General features: G+C 33.6%; 5 protein-coding genes and 1 pseudogene across 5 annotated transcripts; 3 read left to right on the top strand and 3 right to left on the bottom strand.

Annotated features, from left to right (window-relative positions):
- Nucleotides 1-582: 582 nt before the first annotated feature.
- Nucleotides 583-1,515, top strand: LOC122610115. Its single transcript, XM_043783110.1, has one exon. It carries the CDS (start codon nucleotides 583-585, stop codon nucleotides 1,513-1,515), a length of 933 nt encoding a protein of 310 aa, XP_043639045.1.
- Nucleotides 1,516-1,692: 177 nt separating this feature from the next.
- LOC122579123 (cyclin-D3-2-like) lies at nucleotides 1,693-5,251 on the top strand. Its single transcript, XM_043751230.1, has 4 exons — nucleotides 1,693-2,378; nucleotides 2,696-2,900; nucleotides 3,508-3,638; nucleotides 4,625-5,251. The coding sequence occupies exons 1-4, from the start codon at nucleotides 1,905-1,907 to the stop codon at nucleotides 4,910-4,912; spliced, it is 1,098 nt and encodes a 365-aa protein (XP_043607165.1). The 5' UTR covers nucleotides 1,693-1,904; the 3' UTR covers nucleotides 4,913-5,251.
- A 1,623-nt stretch (nucleotides 5,252-6,874) lies between these two features.
- LOC122579124 (ADP-ribosylation factor 1-like) lies at nucleotides 6,875-9,015 on the bottom strand. The gene is made up of 6 exons (XM_043751231.1): nucleotides 8,720-9,015; nucleotides 8,565-8,635; nucleotides 8,310-8,429; nucleotides 8,119-8,237; nucleotides 7,826-7,907; nucleotides 6,875-7,070 (listed from the first exon to the last, which is right to left on the bottom strand). Exons 1-6 carry the CDS (start codon nucleotides 8,865-8,867, stop codon nucleotides 7,065-7,067), a joined length of 546 nt encoding a protein of 181 aa, XP_043607166.1. The 5' UTR covers nucleotides 8,868-9,015; the 3' UTR covers nucleotides 6,875-7,064.
- A 972-nt stretch (nucleotides 9,016-9,987) lies between these two features.
- LOC122579126 lies at nucleotides 9,988-10,599 on the bottom strand. Its single transcript, XM_043751232.1, has 2 exons — nucleotides 10,439-10,599; nucleotides 9,988-10,360 (listed from the first exon to the last, which is right to left on the bottom strand). Exons 1-2 carry the CDS (start codon nucleotides 10,460-10,462, stop codon nucleotides 10,139-10,141), a joined length of 246 nt encoding a protein of 81 aa, XP_043607167.1. The 5' UTR covers nucleotides 10,463-10,599; the 3' UTR covers nucleotides 9,988-10,138.
- A 1,131-nt stretch (nucleotides 10,600-11,730) lies between these two features.
- LOC122579125 lies at nucleotides 11,731-14,191 on the top strand (annotated as a pseudogene).
- A 1,471-nt stretch (nucleotides 14,192-15,662) lies between these two features.
- LOC122580468 (microtubule-associated protein RP/EB family member 1C-like) lies at nucleotides 15,663-19,469 on the bottom strand. Its single transcript, XM_043752739.1, has 6 exons — nucleotides 19,362-19,469; nucleotides 18,317-18,472; nucleotides 17,790-17,896; nucleotides 16,217-16,436; nucleotides 16,020-16,133; nucleotides 15,663-15,941 (listed from the first exon to the last, which is right to left on the bottom strand). The coding sequence occupies exons 1-6, from the start codon at nucleotides 19,467-19,469 to the stop codon at nucleotides 15,663-15,665; spliced, it is 984 nt and encodes a 327-aa protein (XP_043608674.1).
- Nucleotides 19,470-19,912: the final 443 nt, after the last annotated feature.

Raw genomic sequence — 19,912 nt, forward strand, 5'->3', positions numbered from 1 at the left:
AACTCAATTGTCCTTAACGAGTACTTTTTAATGAAAAAAATTATTGGAAATTACTCAATCTGACTTTAATAAATTAATTTACACCTTAAACCTTTATCTTACTAATTTATATTTTATAACATTATTTTCTAAAGTAATTCAACATACACCACTCAACATTGCTATCATCACCAATAGTCGCTACCATCAAACCTGTCGCTCTCACCACCAAATCACTTCTGTCTTTTTAATTTACAACTTAAATCATCTTCTAAAATATTTCAACCTACACCACTCAACATTGTCATCACCATCAATAGTCGCCGTGATCAACACCCGTCGCTCTCATCATCAAAGTATCGTCACCAACATGACAGTTACATTGTGCAAATACCGTGCCAATGATAATATAACATGATAAGCAGTATTAAATAAATTGATAAAGGTGGCATCGGGCTTAGTAAACTGGCAGATTCTAATGTCGCTCTGTTGTCTAAATGGTTTTGGAGATATAAACATGAACCTAACAGTCTTTGGAGAAGGGTCATTAAGGCGATACATGAGACAAAAAGGGTATGGAATCTTCTTCCTATGAACAAGGCGATGACAGGTGTATGGGTGTCTATTGTGAAATGTATTTTGAAAGTCAAAGTTGCGGGAACTAATTTGGTTTCTTTGTTTAAAAGGGAGGTGGGAAATGGAATGGACATTCGATTATGGTTAGACCCATGGGCATGTAATGATACGTTGAAGGAGAGGTTTCCTATTTTGTTTCAAAAAGATAAAGATAAAAAGGTTTGTGTTGCTGATGGATTTTGCTGGGAGTCCAATAAATTATTGGGTGGCGACATCAACTTTGCTCCTTGGCTAAGGGATGACACAAATGGAGAAGGTACTTCACTGCTTCAATTATTAGACGGGAAGCAACTAAGTGGGACTAACGATAGATGGATTTGGAGCAGAAGCAAGGATTCGACTTTCTCGGTCAAGTTGGTTAAGGAATGGCTGAATTGCGACAAAGACTATAGTAATAGACAAGTTTTTAAATGGTGTAAGTGGGTCCCAAGGAAGTGTAATATCTTTATGTGGCGTGTTGGGTTGGACAGGATTCCGACACTCGCTGCTCTCAATACTAGAAACTGTCGGTTCGGTTCACTGTTATGTGGAATGTGCGACCAACATGAAGAATCAGTTGGTCATTTACTGCTTGAATGCGAAGTGGCTATGGAATTTTGGCAAAAGATTGGAGATTGGTGTAAGGTGTCGCCTCTGTTCTTCTTCTCGACTACTAATTTGTTCAAAGCTCACAACGTTGAGGGACTTGGGATTAAGGAGAAAAGTGTGTTGAAGGGGATCGTTTTTATCACTTGTTGGTGCATTTGGAAAGCTCGCAACGACTTACGGTTTGCCAATATCACTATAAATGTTGACAGGATTTTTAATGACATTAGATCAATTGGTTTTTTATGGTATAGGAATAGAGGTAAACACCGATCAATTATGTGGAACGATTGGTGTGGTTTTAATTTGAGGTAATTGTTAGTTGTATATGTTTTGGCCTTACCAGTAATTGGTGGTAATGGTTATGTGAATAATAGTAAACTTTAAAAAAAAAAAAAAAAAAAAATTATTAAAAAAATATATATCGAAATGAAAGAAAGACAGGCGTGAAAGGGGTTTGCAGATAAAACTCTTAAAAACCATAAAAGCCCTTTCTTTTTTGCTTGTTTATTTTGGGTCTTTCTTTTTTCTTCTCTCTCAACTGGAATTGCAGATAGTACTAGTCTAGAGAGAGAGAGAAAACATCACAAAAGATGTTGCATTTCCAAAATCTTTGTTTTCTTGATGATAATGAATAGATAGATATAGATATATAGACTATAATAATAATCTTATATCTATTTTGTCACAAAAAAAAAAAAAAGATGATGATGAACAACAATACTACATTTGCTTTTCTTGAAGATGGTCTTTTTTGTGATGAACAAGAACAAGATTTAGATTTGGATTTTGATGATGAAAAGATTGATACAAACCATCAAATCTTGGCAAATAGTACTACTTTCCTTGAAAATGATTTAGTATGGGAAGAAGATGAGCTAATTACCCTTTTGTCAAAACAAGAAAATGTTGGTCTTTTTTTAGGAAAATGGGGTTTGATTAGTGATTTAAGTGTTTCAAGAAAAGAAAGTGTTGATTGGATGATTAGGGTTAGTAATCATTTTGGTTTTGTTCCAATGACAACTATCTTAAGTGTTAATTACTTTGATAGGTTTTTATTAACCCCACATTTCCAAAATGAAAATAAGCCATGGATGAATCAGCTTGTTGCTGTTGCTTGTCTTTCTTTAGCTTCTAAAGTTGAAGAAATCCAACCTCCTCTTCTTATGGACTTACAAGTATGTGTTTGTTCTGTTTTTTGGTGTGTTTGGACTTTGGTTTACCTTATTTATTAGTCGTATCAGCATGTCGATGTTTCAAAAATGTCGATAAAGCGTGTTTGTGTCGAGATATAAGCTTGTTGTCTTGAACTTATGGGCTTAAAGCTAATAAGCTATAAGCCGGAAAAGTGACCTTATTGGCCTTTTGAAATTTGAATAAGCAGATTAGCCCTTGAATAAACTAGTAATCCTAAGACAATGTAGTACTAGTGTTTGTGTGACAATGTGTTTTTAGTATGTTTTGATTAATGTAGTGGTATTATGTTTTCGTTTAGGTGGAAGGATCGAAATTTGTGTTTGAATCAAAGACTATAATGAAAATGGAACTATTGGTGCTCTCTTCTCTTGAATGGAAGATGAATCCGGTAACAATGGTTTCATTTTTCGATTACATATCGAGGAGGCTTGGTTTAATCACTCATTATCAACATTCGGAGATTGTTAGGAGGTGTGAAAGGATCTTTCTTGTTGTTATTAATGGTAAGCTTGTGAATACGCTCATAGTTTGTTATACACAAATAAATTTGGGTGTATTTTATTGTCATTGTAATGTGCTAGGAGTTTAGGATCAGTAATCACATAACAAAGACACTTGAAAAAGTTGATGATCGTTTTATACGTCTCATCAGTTTTCCTGCATACATAGTTGTTGCTAAGTAATTGGTGTATAGTTATTGGAATTTTGCCTGCATGTGAAAGAAGGGAAATTATTAGGCACAGCGACACTTGGAAAACCAAGCACCAATCTGTTTTTATGTTTCATCAGTTTGCCTGCTTATATAGTTGTTGCTAGTTATTGTTGTATAACTTGTGATGTTGCTGGTATGTGAATGAAGGGCAACTTGCAATGGACAGAGTAACATGTACACTTTTTGTACAATCTGGTAACCGGATCACTTTGTTGGTAAAATGATCAACCTTTCAAAAATTGTTAATCTGATATAAAGATTGTTCAACTTTTAAAACGATTATTATAGTCATTGATACCCGCAAGTCCTAGAAATAGTTGTATGTGAAAGTATAATTAGAATCGAAATGTCATTTCTTGGTTCAAATCAAGTATCTGATCTTTGTATACTGAATGCAGATTCAAGGTTTTTGGCTTATCTTCCGTCTGTGATGGCTGTTGCTACAATGCTCCTTGTGATCAAGGAGGTTGATCCCGAGAATGCATACGATTACCAAAATCAACTCAAGGGTTTTCTTCAAATAAATGAGGTATATATGTTCTTCAACATGGTAGTGTCGTCTCTCTGTCTCCGCTTTACATCTTACTAAGCTTTGAACAACTAGTTCAGACAAACACATTGCTTTAATTTGAAAATGACAAGTTTGATGATGAGAACGAGAACTTAAATGAGAAAACCAAAAATCGATGACAGAAAAAGCTGATTGAGTACTTTTAGAGCTAGGAAGCATTTCATTGTTTCTGTTTGATCTACACAGTAACATGAACACACCAATGAATAAATTGCACAGGTTAGTAGCTTATGGTACTAGGATATAGAGGTGTGACATTGACCATAACTTTCCATTGTTGGCCACTTAAATGTGAGACACACATTCGGGGTGCACAGGACCATTACTAGTCTTTTGAAAAGATGCCAGGGATGAAGATTTAAACTTGGGCTTCTATTCTCTATACATAATTAAGTACCCATAAAAGATAAAACCGTGATAAATCAGGTTAAATACTTGTTTATTTAATGTGTGAAGGATGAGATGAGCTATATCTTATGTTGGTATAGTTTTAGACATGCATATAATATATAATATATATATATATATATATATAGATACATGTTTGTATGCGATGATGGTGGCAAGAGTGTAGCTAGTGCAATTTTACTATTAAAACACATTTGCTACCGTTTATATCGATACAAACATTTTATCTGTGTTTGTGTCTGTTTGTAGATAAGCACCTTATACTCTCATGTTATTTGCTATAGTACCAAGTTAATTCTGAAAAACTTGATTGGCTTTGATAGTAAACAGTGTTGTCATTTCAAAAATGCAGAAGATATCAGTAGCCGTAGCATGTATGAGCAGCTGCTAAAAGAAAATTGTTTGTTGATAACACTTTCTCATTTTCAAACTGTCCAAAATGATTCATTCTCAAAGATTAGTATCTTGGCTTTTTTTTTTTGGTTTCCCAGCCTCATTGAAAGCTAAATTCTAATGCGTGATATAAACTATTACAGGAAAAAGTAGACGACTGCACAAAGTTCATCCTGGAAGTATCTGACAATCATGGAACTAGCTACTTCATTGCTCAGAAGCGAAAGTACGATCGTGCTCCTGGAAGCCCAAACGGCGTAATTGATTCTTATTTCAGCAGTGATAACTCTAGTGATTCATGGGCAGTTGCATCATCGGTTTCATCTTCACCAGAACGACCAGTGTTGAAGAAGATCCGGGCTCAGGAGCAGCAGATGAGACTAGGTCCAATGAGTCATGTGTCAGTCATCACCCTTAACAACTCATCCTGAACTTGCGTCAGTGGGTAATAGTTTTGCTTATTTATTTGCCGACAACATATGGTTAAGGTGCGCAACTAATCAATAAGTATTTCTGGCTAGAACCATGTATTTTGTTTAATGATAGGAGCTTATTTTTGCTATGGTGACATTAATTTTGCTAGATATGACTTCTGTTGAAGTAAGAACTCTTAGTTCATAGGTCGTATTTTAAGCATTAGAATTTTCAAGATTCTTGGACGGATGTTTCCTAATCTTTTTAACTATCATGCAAGGCAAAGTCAGGTTCTGTAACTTGGTATGTACTGGTTACAACAGAAAAAGAAAAGAAGCTATATGTTATCATTGCAAGTTTCAATTTTTTAAACCTTTATATCTTTATGCTGCCTAAAGATAAATATGGATGCGTCCTTGTATTACATCAATATCTATATCCTAGAATCTGAGAATCTATTTGGTAAAACCCGAGTCATAAATTTCTTCATTTTTGTAGCTTTGGGTAATGTTGATATTAAAACACATCAATCACCTTAGCTATTGAAACACAAAGAAGTGATTGAGTTTTGGCTCATTAGATTGGTGTACAGGTTCAATTGAAACCAGTTAAACTGAAGCATTTTACCCAACTTGGCTGGTTTAGAAGTTTCATAATCTGACTAGTTTGTGGAAACTGTAAACCAATTAGCCCGGTCTTGTTATTACATGTCATATTAGCCAATCTGGCCATTCTCTGAAACTTTTTAAAACATGCAATGCGGTTTTCTCAATTACATGTTGTAACAAATCCACAGTTGTAGCTGAAGTCAAATGGTACATTTTCATTGCTGGTTAAAGCTCAAGCAATTTAGCCAACTTGGCTTGTTGCGCTGTTCCGGCCAAGTTTATGAAAGTTGTAATACAATGTACTCGTAATATGTTTTGCTGATGATTTGCAGTGATAGAATGATTCACCACTTGACCTCCAATTATTTGACCAATTAGGTTTGCATACTTGTTGAACCATGCTGTCTAAGATACACAGATTGACATTGCTAGAAAATCAATCTACCTGAATTCTGTAGCCTAGATAAGATGAGCCAAACAATATATTTACATAATATGATGCAAGTTTTATCTAAGACGGTCATTTTGTTGAAATGAGCACTACATATCGATTATGTGCTAAGTTAATATGACAAAATCTGGTATTGGATTGTAGGAGCCATTTTTATCTGAAAGATGCCTAGATTTTTAGTGTAATACTTAATTTAATCTCATCAGTTCTCCACTTATAGGTCTAAGGGGCAAGGGTGTAGTGCCAAGACTTTGGCAAATTGGCAAGTTTTTAGCCAATTATAAAGTGACATGTGGCAATGCAAAAAACTAACCAAAAGTTACCAAAACTTACCAAAATTAAGGGTATAGGAGCCATGAATGTGTAGATCGGCTTTTTTTCTAACAATTTGCTAAATGTCCCACTATTTTGGCCAATGTCCCCACGTTTTATATTTAATAAATAATATATCACACTTAAAGATTATACCCAACGTTCATATGCATCGGCCAAATATAGCTACTCTTGCCAATTGTTTTTGTCGATACTTGTCAATAAATGTGGTGTAGCTTGCCAAAGAGCCAAAAGTAGCCAATCCATTTTGCCGATAAAACTTGCCGGCTACACCCTTGCCCCTAAGTATATTAGATTATAACCAATGATTTCGATACTTTGTACTTATTACAATCTACACTCTTGATATGTAATCTTGTTTGTCTGAACATAAAACCATGTGTTAGGGGTTCAAATCCTCGTCTCATGTACGATTTACCTTGGTCGTAATCTACAATAACATGTAAACTTTGTCTTTTCATGTGGAGGCATGAGTTTGATTCCCATAAGGGATAGGTACTCATTGCCGGCCACTTTCAATAAACATATATTTTAAACTAATCACTTGGTTAGTAAAAATATCGTCCAAATGTATGTTTTCTACCAAATTTTGTGAACTTATCTATATTTCGTAACCCATAAAGTACACCATCCGATGCGTAAAATACAACATTACAAGGATAATGCAAGTATATTAATCACATTACATTTTATGAAGAAAAGAAGTAGGTATGTGACTTAATGGAACAGGTCTGAGGAGTTCATCTTCTGAGCTTTCTTGCCTTTGCCTTGGCATACTTACCCCTACAAGCACAATCAATTTATCAGTTTTTCAAATTTACCAATATACCTTTATGAATTTATTAATAAGGAATTTAACAACTCATTATCAATCACTGGGATATAAAATTTGATGTTCATGAAACTACATTAAATTTTTGTGATCATTGTTTTTTTTTTTTTTTTCCACTCTGATGTTTACATAAAAAATCTCAAATATGATGTCTGTTAAATTAAGTAAGTAAGTAATTGCTCAGTGCCGCTTTTTGCGGGTTTTGAGCCCCAATATCTCGACGGTGTATGGGGGAGGTTAAGATGTAGGTAGACCTTACCTCTACCTAAGTAGAGAGGCTGCTTACAGTTTCTACCTAAATGGTAGAAAAGACCCTCCAACCTTTGCATGGGATGAGGATCGAACCCATGACCTCTGTCTCCAGAGGCAAGGATATTTACCACTGATCCAACCATGCTGCTTTGTCTTTTAAATTAGTAATTAAATTAGTAAGCATCTTAAGAGTTAAGCCCGTATTATTTTAGACCTCTTAACAAGTTTAGGATTATTATTATTATTATTATTATTATTATTATTATTATTATTATTATTATTATTATTATTATTATTATTATTATTATTAATCATATATAAAATGTCCTAGTATTTTGATTATTCAAATTATCAGTAATATTTTGCAACTTTAGTTTTATCAATACCTCAGATGGTTTTACTCATTAAACACAACAATGAACAATAGTTAATGATTTGACTAGATAGAACTTGCCTTGGCAGATATATTGCTAGAGAGCCAATCAAGGCCTTCATATAGTCCTTCACCAGATGTTGCACATGTACTCTGTATATACCTGTTATGTCATTCCTTTCATTAATACGAGTAGTAAGCTTTTATTGATTCAAAACTACATAGAAATTGCTTATTTGTCATACTTCAAGTAGTCATGTCACATGAATGTAATATGTAATTGAATTTTTTTGAGACAAATAAACCTTAAAAGTGTGTTAGAACTATTTATATTAATCTATTGATTGAATTTCCAAAAGGGGAACTTGGCTTACCAACGGCGATGGCGTAAAGAATGGAGGCCAAGTTTTTCGGTAAGTTCAGAAACCTTCATAGCGTTTGGAAGATCTTGTTTATTGGCAAACACGAGTATTGTGGCTTCACGAAGCGCATCCTATCAAAAGGTATATGTTTTGTTAATAAACTAGAATGGTACTCGCATGATGTAAAGATTAATGTAGCGTACCTCATTCAGTATGCGGTGAAGCTCATCTCTAGCTTCTGTGATTCTATCTCGATCATTGCTATCAACCACGAATATAAGCCCTTGTGTGTTTTGAAAATAGTGTCTCCACAACGGCCGGATCTTCACATAACATAAAATTGTTAACACAAAAGATAACAACTGATCAACTTGTTAATAAACTAACATGACACTCGCATGATGCTTTTATAAAAAATGTATAATTGAACTATTTTATGGTCATGAATTTTTGCATACCTTGTCTTGTCCTCCAACATCCCATACAGTAAAGCTAACATCCTTGTACTCCACGGTCTCGACGTTAAAACCTGGTTTCATTAAATTCATAAAATATTATTTAGTCAAAAGATCGATTTAAAGCATTTGGTATGCAACGGGGTTGAGCTAGCTACCGATTGTTGGAATGGTAGTAACGATCTCTCCAAGTTTAAGCTTGTAAAGAATGGTGGTTTTGCCTGCAGCATCAAGTCCTACCATCAAAATCCTCATTTCCTTCTTTGCAAATAACATCCTTACCAATCGTGATATTGTCATCCCCATTGTCTCTCCGAAAAGACCAAGAAACCCGAAAGAATTAGTTTTTGTTGCGTTTACTTTAACATATTTTGAGCAAGAGCAAGATACATAGAAATTTGGTTTCTTAGAAGCAAATATTTGAGATGTCTTAATAATGGTTAATAATGGATCGATTGATGTGAAAGCTATATGGTAAAAAGGGTGTTTAATCTGGGAATAAAGGAGTAAAGAATAGGATTCTAATGGGAATTAGATGTTATCAAAGAATGGCCAAAAGCAAATGTTATCAAGTGATCCCAATTCAATGGCATTGGTTCTTTATGATTTCATTATAATCATGTTTTCAATTCAACTTGCTAAGTTTCATCTAATCATGGTAAAAGAATTCAATTAAGTTTATATAATCATTACAATCATGGTAAAATTTATAAAATTCAACTTATGCCTAAGAATTCGTGAAAAAGGTTCTAATTAGTAAATTTCTACTATATATTATCAAGTAATATTGATTATTAAGTCGAGCCGAGCTCAACAATGTTAACTAGTTATTCTAGTTCCAGTTTGAAAATAAACACTTAGCCAAGGTGTGGTCGAGTTTTGAGCTAATCGAGACAACGTATCGACTCCAATCAAACTCGATGTAAGCTTCAAACATCAGAAAGCCTTCACAACGTGTTACATTGACCCCAAATATGTTACATGCCATACGAAGCCCTCTTTTTGTTACATGCCCTACAATGACCCAATTTCTCCCATATCCTATTAGGCTATAACCAACATATGACTATATTCTAGACGCATCATTATTATTTATATATTTGCTTTGTATAGAACATGTTAGAAATATTCAATGATTAAATCATATTGATAAAGCCTTATAAATTGTAAGATTATTTTTTTTTCCTTTTCTCATTCGGTTTTTATGTCTTGGTATGAATCAATACTCTCTTCATGTTTGAAACTATGGGATTTCTTTTGTGATCAACTGATCATTAGTCGACAAACGTTGATGAATTCCATACACAAAGGACGATTGTTCCATTGCTTTTTTATATTACTATTTTGGATCGATTTATATCAAGTATAAAGAATATCTAAAATCCAAACGGATATGCATGAAGCTAAAAAGAAAATCTAGAATCCAAACGGTAAAAATTATGTATCTTAAACTAATACGGCATAAAACTGTACATTTTTAAAGAATATTGAAGAAGAAATAAAGATAGATAAACATATAAAACGAATTAAACAAAAGATCAAATGAACTAATAAAAAATAGAAGTCCATGGATGTGACTAATTTTTTGAAATAACCTCCCTCGCAGACTGAAGGGCAGATGAAACAGAAGCGGCGGCATTCTCTAAAATAGCACCGCTAGTGGCAACTCCTTTGGTGTTGGCAATAGGGGCAGTGTTGGTCGGTGGTTGAGGTTGTTGCGAAGCCTCAACCACCCTTTGTTCTTGTTGCGTTTGTCCTGTGGTTGAGGCCGTTTGATTCATTTTCTCATTTTCTTGTTTCTAATATCCAAAACCCAAAATTAATCTACCAAAAACATAAAATTAATTTGTAAGATTAAAGAGAGGGAAATATATTACCACATCTGGTTTTGATGCCTTCATATTTTCTGGACTTCCTAAATGGAATGCAAGACCATAAACTTCATTTCATAAATAATGCAAGTAAATTGGAAATAGAAACTTAGGTTTGTAAAATGTTTTGAATGAATTGGCTTATGTGGTGTTAGATTGCTCCTAGAAATGTAGGGGGACAATTATTTTACTATGAATATTATTGGATATATATATCTTCCATGTCAAAGATTGGGTCGACCATTTTCATAATTGGTTGAACACTTTGATTCATTAACGAATTTTTTTAAAAAAACAATAACTTCTACTTATGCATATAATCACTCGATTGATCTTAGTGGTACTTCCCATTATAGCTTAATGGTTGAGCAACAAACTCTGTAGATAATCATCCGCTGCGAGTAATCCTCATCTTTTAAAAAAAAATTGATCTTAATGTTATCTTTTACTTAAAAGACCTCATATAACACACATGTTAATGAAGTTTAAGGAAATTGATATAAATTATTATGACTCGATAATTAACCAGTTAAACTTTTTTATCCAATTGTTAAACAAATTAAATAAAAAGTACAAGTTAACACATGTCAAATTAAGCTAAAAAATTCTCACTCGTTCTCTGGATACAAAAAAAATTGGAGAAATGATAAGTTTTTATTCACATATGAGGTTCAAAACTTGATTGAATATTCTGGGTTTGTGTGTAATATTACAATTCCAATTCTACCCCAATTTAATATATAATAAACTCGTAAAACAATAAAAAAGGTTTTTTCTTTTTTGGTTACTTGGTGATGGTGGGTTAGTTTTTAATTCAGTTAACCGAGTTTTGTGTTCAACGACCGGTTATACTTGTTTCTGTTGCCACCTAACCGAATATAAAATGCAAAAGGTGTTTAAATATCCCAAATTTGAATCCGCATCTCGAATATATCAAAAATACAATTAAAAAAAATTAAAGTTTTGTTAATGATAATCTTACATTGTATCTTTATCATTAAATAAATTCTATTCCTAGAAATTAAGCTAAAAGTTTTATTAGAAATTAACCTAAAAATTTTTTCAAATAAAATGATGACAAACTCAATATGCAATTTTTTATGTGGTCACATAAAATATCCAAAAATTCAATATCAAATTTCACATTCCGATATCGAGAGCTGCTTTTCCAAAAGAAAAAAAAAAGATATTCATATACCGAAATATCCAAAAACTTACTCGTATTTTTTACTTCTGCTAAACAAAAATCCAAAATCCCTAATTTCTGGACTAACCTCTCTTTAATCATCGAGGAAAGATCTACCATCTCTTTAAACGACTATATATATTATTAGGAGTTTTTACGGAAGATAGAAAGAAAGATGCCGAAAGTGAAGACAAACCGAGTTACATACCCAGATGGATGGGAACTCGTTGAGCCCACTCTTCGCGAGTTACAGGCCAAGATGCGAGAAGGTTAAATCTCTTTTTTTCTTTTCACGTAAATTGCAATACACAACAACAACAGGACCCAATCCCTGTGCGGGGTATGGGGAGGTGAGATGTAGACAGTCAATGCCTCTATCACAGGTAGAGAGACTGCTTACATAAGGACCAGTCAGAAAGTGTAAAGTGTTTAGATACATACCTGTCGGCCGAGAACATCATAAAAAAGAAATACCCATCTGTTAGCCTGGCTACCTTGAGAGTAGGTGAGAGTAGCAAACACGCGACCTAACAATACCTGCATTACGAAAAGAATTATACCATGTTGCTATTTATGTCTTAGGTTTGCAATACAAAAAGAATTAGCGGCGCCGTTTGTCTTCTATTTCCTTGTAAAACGTGATATGTTTGTTCTACTAAATGTTATTGGATAAGTAACTGCTCAGTACCGTCTCTGCGGGTTTTGAGCCCCAATACCTCGACAGTGTATTGGGGAGGTTAAAATATAGGCAGACCTTACCTCTACCAAAGTAGAGAGACTGCTTCCAGTTTCTACCTTAATGTTAGAAAAGGCCCTCCAACCTTTGCATGGGATGAGGAGGTTGGAGGGCCTTTTCTACTATTTATGTAAAAACTGGAAGCAATTGGATAAAAAGATTAATTGATTAGAAAAATATATGAATTTAGTATTAACAACAACAACCTAGTTTTTGATTAGGTTAATGTCCTATGAAAACCGTAATATGGTCATCAGGTCTTGAATTTGTGTATTAGTTTAGAGCAATTTTAGGTTTGAGGCTTTTTCAATGGATGCTGGTATGCGGTTTCAATACTGAATTTCCATGACATCGCATAGTCTTGACGTAGTAAATTTGTGCGTAAATTGTACTAACATTATACACACTTGCTACTTATGGGTCTAATTTGTTGTAAGTTGAAGTCTTTATTGTCCTAAAGTATTGTATCGAGTCACTGGTTTAATCGAGTAAAGATATAAGGATAAATATCGAGTCTGTGTTTAGTCGTGATACATAGATAGAGGAAAGTTATCAATGGAACTGGTTCCAAGTCATTGTTTAGTATGTCATATTGTTATAAGGTAAAGGTTGCATGAAGTGCTGTAGTTTTTTGAAAGTGGGGTGGTTTATTTTGATTATTACAAGTATGAGTAAAGTAAATCATTATGTTGTAGAGTATAGACTATTTTGTGTCGGATTATATTCTGCCTTTTCTTTTCTATTTTTTAAATACGTGATCGTAAGATTTTTGTTGTGCTGGTGTATATTCTGAGTAATGTGTGAACTGGAATAAAACGATGTAACTTATATATATATATATTTGAACAAGTGATGTAGTTTCTTTTTTAATTATGGACAGCTGAGAATGACCCACATGATGGAAAGCGAAAATGTGAGACCTTGTGGCCAATCTTCAAGATTGCTCACCAACAGAGTCGCTATGTCTTTGACCTATACTATCGTAGGAAAGAAATATCCCAAAGAACTATATGAATTTTTCTTGGACCAGGGATACGCTGATCGCAATCTCATTGCCAAGTGGAAGAAGGTAAGATATTGTGTTTTATATGTAGTTGCCATGGAAGTTATATTATATTATGTGATACCCTGCTTTCATAAAATCTTTATAGGGTCCTAATCCCTCAAAATGCTATTTGTGTCACTACAATAGCCCACACGGTATTGATGAACAAATCGAGCATTTTGAGGTGCAATTTTGACATATTTACTTGTGAATGGGATTGATTCAGTTTATGTATATATATCTTGAACCAGTCTGATGGATAAAAAATATTTAGAAAAAGGTAATCAATTCAATTGGGTTAAAAGGGGTTGAATGTTGCCCGGAAGTGTACTTTTAAGACATAAAACATTCTAAATCTTTCTATTCATAAATTTTGGTCATCATGAAGTTAAACCATTTTAGTGATCATACTTGGCATAACTTTTTTTTGGAAAAAGTGTCCGGGTCGTATTTGGGTATGCTTGACTCATGCAGTAATCATCTATTTTTTTTTTTACCCGTTCCCGATCTGTCCATTTTGCCACATTACTTAGCATGAACTCTTTTTCTGAGCTAACATACATTTTACAATGCATTCTCATGGTTCTGTCTTGAACTTCAGCCTGGATATGAACGACTTTGCTGCTTAAGATGCATCCAACCACGTGATCACAACTTTCAGACAACATGTGTTTGTCGAGTGCCCAAATACCTCAGGGAGGAAAGCGTAATAGAGTGTGTGCATTGCGGTTGCAAGGGCTGTGCCAGTGGAGACTGAACATTTGTACCAGACCGAAGTACTCCTATCGTAATGGTCTTGGTTTTATAGTTGCAAACTTGTATTATGTAGATAATTATTTGGTCTAAAATTACCTATTATGTACAACCAGATATGTTCCTTGAATTTTTTCTTTTAAAGTTGGAACAATAGACGTCATTGTACTTTTATTGTTTCATTTTCCAATTGGTTGCTTATATTATATGTCTCAAAAGTATCAAAGCATGAAAAGTTCTTCGTATAGAGTATTGAATCCAGTTGGGAATTGTGTCAAAGGCCATTGATGTTTTGTTTTGTAAAACATATGATTGTTGTTTATGGCCGGTACCAAAGTTACGTAGCTATCTTCCTCTGTTTTTCAAATGCTAAACGCCTAAACTTAATGAACTTTGCTAAGATTTTGCAATGAAATATATATTGTATACAGTCACTAATGACACTTCAGCATCTTGCTCAGATTTGAACAAACAAAATTCAGGTTTGTAGATATTTTTGCATAATTTAGTTTAAAACACTTCCACAGAATTTCAGGAACTTTAAAACCATCTCACTTCAAAAATTAAATTTATTGTATGTGATAGATATACTTCAATGATAAATCCGATTCAAACACACATCTCAATAGTTTACCCGTCATACAGAAGCCGAGTACTAACTACTGAAATTATGATTCCTAATATCTGACTCATTAGAACTCATCCAATTTTCATATGATGCATTAAGATATACCTTAAATTTAGTTACTGATTTTGAATTGCATACCCCCAAAACACATCATTTTCATAAACTTATTGGTTAGACTCTTACAACAGGCCAAATCATTGTCTGGGGTATTTTCTCTACTTTCAAGCCTTATTCTTAAATTCCTTCTGCATGCATGTTATTAATTTAGGTGATATAGTTCTAAGGATTGGAGATTATACCTCCATGTACGTTTGGATTGGAAATTCCTCAGGTATAAGTGTATAACTTTCCTTAACTTCTCACCTCCTTCTTTTGTTTCCAATACTTTCCGTATTGAACGATAAAAGTCCCTCATATAGTCCTGTAAACTTCCTTTAGAATTGAATCTTCATTTAGTCTCTACTAGGGTAGAGTTACCATCTACAGTGATTGGAATACCACATGTTACTTCTAACCCTGACTTCTATTAAAACAATTTCATTCTTGCAAACAAGCATTCAGTTATCGGTCACTTCATATTATTGCAGCAGAAATGACAAGCCTCAACCAAGACTCAATATTGCTTTTCAGAAGATATGACTTAAGCCAACACCATGTCTTAAGATCTTTATACTAATATTTTCCCAGGTTTCCATCAAAAACAAAAGGACTAGTAAACATAGATGTACGACAATAGTATAAAACTTCAAAACACCAGTGCATTTGATTTAAAGTAATCTCATTTACCATTTCAAATTCAACAACTCCAGGAGATAACACCATCTCCAATAGATTGTCACCCAAAAATATGAATCACTTTCGAGTTCAGATGTGCGATCAGAATCAATAGGTCGTGAGAGGTGACCCACTGGAATGGACGTCAGAAGCATCTAAAACCTGTATCCTAGGAGACAATGCAACATTTGCAGCTGCATCAACTTCTGTGTTGATGATAGCCTTCCTCTTCTGTGAATCGGAATTTGACTGGTCTTCTACAGATTCAATCACTGGACTCAAACACACTTCGTTGTTGTCATGGTTAAGAACCATGGCTTGAGCTTCTTCAACAGTTGATGCATCATCTTCAGCAGCATACAGGATCCTCTTTACAACATCAATAATCTGTGAACAGATATGTTAACACTCTATGTTTTTTATGTGTTTAATTTTCCAAGTAAAGTGAATTGAAAGAATTATTACAGGCAAATTTGAGATATTGAAAGATTGGCACATGATTTCAATGTCTCTCAGCTTTGCAAAGTAGAAATCTCTTTCTTTCTCGAGGCTATCCAATGCTAGTTTTAGTTCAGTGATCTGCATAACAAAGACGACGTAAGGTATTTGATAGTTATGTAGCATGGATTGAGTTTCATAATAAATGTTAGTACTTCTAGTACCTGTTGATCATATTCAGATGTGTCTAAAGTTGGAGAGGGTTTTGTGTTCTTGACAGAAGAGACCATAGGGGTTGATTTAGCAGAGGATGGCGCATCAGCTCTTCGAGAATTATGGGGTTTAGGTGCAGCAGTAGAACCCCGAATAGGTTGTAATGGTGCGGCTTTTCTGCTCACAACTTTCCCACCTTTGCAAGCTTCTCTTCGCTCTTCAGGATTGTAACTGCAATGTAGAATTTAAAGGGTTAGTATCATAAGCGCAATATATAGCTCAGTATCCAAATAGAAAACTTTGGCCACAAAAGAAGCTCATTAGAAAGCAGCAGCTGAAAGAATGTAGTCCCTATAAAACAAAATATTATCTATGATTTTTCCTTTTAGTCCTATCTGCCTATTCAAGCTTGTCTAGTGGCATAAAAGGTATGGTGTTTGGCACATTCGTGATAAAAAGTTTATGACTTTCTGAAAACTAAAATACCTATTTGTAAAATGACTACAACTCTGATACTGAGTTGTTTGATATCCCAAACTCAAGGTTCTATTACACACAGAACTCTGAGATGCAAAGATCTCCCTAAAGTAAAATGCATGAGGAAGTGCCACTTTTGTCTCATTGAAGTGAACATGTACTAAGTTTTGTAAGATTTACTTAACTATAATATATTCAAGACATAAGATGCATAAGAAGAAACACAGAGTACTCATCGTGACTTCAATCAAAGAATGGTTATAAGTTCTTAACCTTCTCTCTGATTTCTTATTCTCAATGCACTCGATTATAAATCATGCTCCCTATTTACATCTCATCTGATTATTTCTGCTAGAACCAATCTTATTCTCCGAACAATCGGAATTTCGTACTTCTGTTGGATCCTTCCTATATGTTTCACCTACAAACAGGTCAAACTATGCTTTTTATTTAGTCTCTCTCAACAACTATAAACTTATTGTAATTATTTGAGGGAGATGGAACTGTAATAACCTGTCAACATATACGTGATAACCATTAAAGGCTGTTGAAGTGACTAGTTCCTGGACATTGGGAAGTGTTGAGAACAAAGAAATTGTATTACCTCAGTACAATTCTAAGTGTTTCTGGACAGATTGCATCAGTTTCTTAATTAAGTTGTTTTGTTCTATTACTAAATACATCTGTAGTAGACTGATATCTTATGAGATTTTTCAAAAATATCAAACCCTCGTATGTTTCCCAATTCCCACGTTTCCTAGTTACAGATAATATCCAAACCATAAATTATTTATCTTACATGTAATTATCATGTCATCATGCCCGTAAAAAGAAATAGATATATTAATTATACAGATGTTGAATACCATATAATATAACTAAAAGCCCAATTAGTACAATATACGTATTAATAATCAGATGACCACAACTGATTAAAGATCATAGAAGGTGCATTCATAAACTGAACACAGTGTCATTTTATTGTAATGTAAAAGAGATCATATCCACATATGACTTGCTAAATCAATGGAAATAAAACAGAAAGAAAGCAAAACATGGAGCAAACGAAAACAATGTTGTTGGTAAAGTGAAAGGGAAAAACGTTACTTTTGATTACTGCCTCCACTGACGGAATCACAATAGCGTTTCATCCATTGCATGAATTCAAGATTATCCAGTGGCCTTCCTTTCACCAGCTTGTTCACCTCAACGTGCTGTAACCATAGATACCAAAACCAAATTATTGAGTTGCTAACTAAATACAGTACATGAGTTTTATAGTCATGATATTTGTAGTTGTAAACTAAATCGTAGATTCATAGTTGCTAATGTTCACAAGAGCAAATCAGCATACTTTTAGTTTCTTTGCAAAATAAGTTTTAAAAAACTGCCTTACATTTCTCTGTCTAAATAATACTCTGATAGTTCATTAATGGCACGTATGCAACGGGATTACATAACCAACCCTAAGAAACTAATACAGTCATTCATTCTAAATACTTCATTTTAGTTTAACTTCTTAAAATAACAACGTCACGGTTTACATAATACATATATCATACTGTTTACTGAAACATACTTTCAAGTATCTACTTAAGCAAAAAAATTAATATAAACAGGAGATGTTAGGAAGCCTTAGTGATTTTGAGTTTGTTGAAAACATCCTGAAGAACCTTGTAATTCTGAATCATATCATATTCAGTCTTCGCATCGAAGTTGACCTTATGCATAGGCACCATACCAGGATGAGCAATATCCATCATCTGACAGGGAACAACACCAGAACATGCCTACATCCAAATCATATCCATTATAATAGTTCAAATTATTTCTGAAACACAACATTTCATTAAATACTGCTAAAAACAAACAACTTAAACACACCATTATTAAATCACAATACTCGTGCAAAATCCAGAATCAACGATACTTTATTCACAACGTTAATCTTTATACATCAAATCTTGCAGAAATACAAAAAACAAAAAAGAGATATAACTTCATTTTGAAACCATTATGCATCAAAGTTTACACAAATCATCCAATTAAGTCAATACTTATGCCAAAAATTGAGAAAACATTCAATTGAATGCATATATTATTAAAAACAAAACTCCCGTCTCCACACAAAATCAGAAATCAGCATCTTTAGTTAGAGAAGAAACAACTTTTTATCGAAATCAGTCTGCATCAAATTTTATCGAAGTCGCTCAATCAAGTCAAAAAAATTTAGATCAACACTTCACTGAAATTATTACAATAAACTCAAAGCATCATCAAACTTCACTATCATTAACAATCGGTAGCAATTTATCGAAATCGTTCCATATATAGAAATCGCCTAATACACTAACAACAATTAGAAATCGACAAAGCATCAGACATCGCAAGACAGAAATTTATTCAAAGTAATTCCGCATCAAATTTTATAATAAATCAATGAGTTACATCGGTCGAATTTTTCACATATTTAAATCTATACACGAAAATGACTAAACTAAAGCCGAATTCACAAGCATCAATTAACGAAAGCTATAAAGTAAGTGTGAAATAGATCAATTAGGTTTTATATTAAACATCATAGGCATATAATTAAGAGAGATTTAACAATATATATATATACATATATTATACATATAGAGATAGATAGATGAAATTAGGGTTTGAAAAAGGTAATACCTCTTCAACTTTGGAGAGATTGAGATGGAGAGTTTGATTGATCCAGGATAAGATCTCAGATCGGCCGACGAAGTAAGCCGAATCCATCATTCCGATGTTTGTCGCCATTTAGAGCGAGATTTATGCGATGTGAAGTGAACTGGTGTGATTTTGAAATGAAAGAGAAGCGGGTCTTTTGTGTTTATGCATCAACGGCTTTCTTTTTTGCACATTTATATAGTACTCCGTATTTCATGGTATGCTATTGTCGGTAGACGGTAGTTTTTAATACGATAAAAATGAGTATAGGGTTGTTATCACACGGTGAAAAACCCTTTACATACCAATATTTTAATATTTTGAATAAATGTTTGGCCCCCATGATTTTATGGTTTAAAAAAATGTATGTGAGGAGTTTTTCACCCAACTTAAGTGCTTAACAGCTTCATATTCCTTTCCCCCTTTTAATAAATGTAAATTACCAAAATCTCTCCCCAATTCTTTAATCACGAATTAACGCTCCTCCGTTTTTTTTAACATTCAAAGTATTTTATCATGAAAGGACTAGCGAG

The sequence above is a fragment of the Erigeron canadensis genome, chromosome 8 (genome assembly GCF_010389155.1).
Source record: "Erigeron canadensis isolate Cc75 chromosome 8, C_canadensis_v1, whole genome shotgun sequence".
Taxonomy (NCBI): domain Eukaryota; kingdom Viridiplantae; phylum Streptophyta; class Magnoliopsida; order Asterales; family Asteraceae; genus Erigeron; species Erigeron canadensis.

Bases quoted from the DNA above. Each gene is read 5' to 3' on its own strand.
- LOC122610115 (XM_043783110.1), top strand. From the start codon at position 583: ATGACAGGTGTATGGGTGTCTATTGTGAAATGTATTTTGAAAGTCAAA.
- LOC122579123 (XM_043751230.1), top strand. From the start codon at position 1,905: ATGATGATGAACAACAATACTACATTTGCTTTTCTTGAAGATGGTCTT. The intron at 2,379-2,695 runs GTATGTGTTTGT...GTTTTCGTTTAG, and splicing joins CTCTTCTTATGGACTTACAA to GTGGAAGGATCGAAATTTGT. The intron at 2,901-3,507 runs GTAAGCTTGTGA...TACTGAATGCAG, and splicing joins CTTTCTTGTTGTTATTAATG to ATTCAAGGTTTTTGGCTTAT.
- LOC122579124 (XM_043751231.1), bottom strand. From the start codon at position 8,867: ATGGGGATGACAATATCACGATTGGTAAGGATGTTATTTGCAAAGAAG. The intron at 8,238-8,309 runs GTACGCTACATT...ACCTTTTGATAG, and splicing joins TTCACCGCATACTGAATGAG to GATGCGCTTCGTGAAGCCAC. The intron at 7,908-8,118 runs GTAAGCCAAGTT...ATGACATAACAG, and splicing joins TCTTTACGCCATCGCCGTTG to GTATATACAGAGTACATGTG.
- LOC122579126 (XM_043751232.1), bottom strand. From the start codon at position 10,462: ATGAAGGCATCAAAACCAGATGTG. The intron at 10,361-10,438 runs GTAATATATTTC...TTTGGATATTAG, and splicing joins AGGCATCAAAACCAGATGTG to AAACAAGAAAATGAGAAAAT.
- LOC122580468 (XM_043752739.1), bottom strand. From the start codon at position 19,469: ATGGCGACAAACATCGGAATGATGGATTCGGCTTACTTCGTCGGCCGA. The intron at 17,897-18,316 runs GCTTCCTAACAT...CTATGGTTACAG, and splicing joins ACAAACTCAAAATCACTAAG to CACGTTGAGGTGAACAAGCT. The intron at 16,437-17,789 runs GTAACGTTTTTC...TCTACATTGCAG, and splicing joins AGTGGAGGCAGTAATCAAAA to TTACAATCCTGAAGAGCGAA.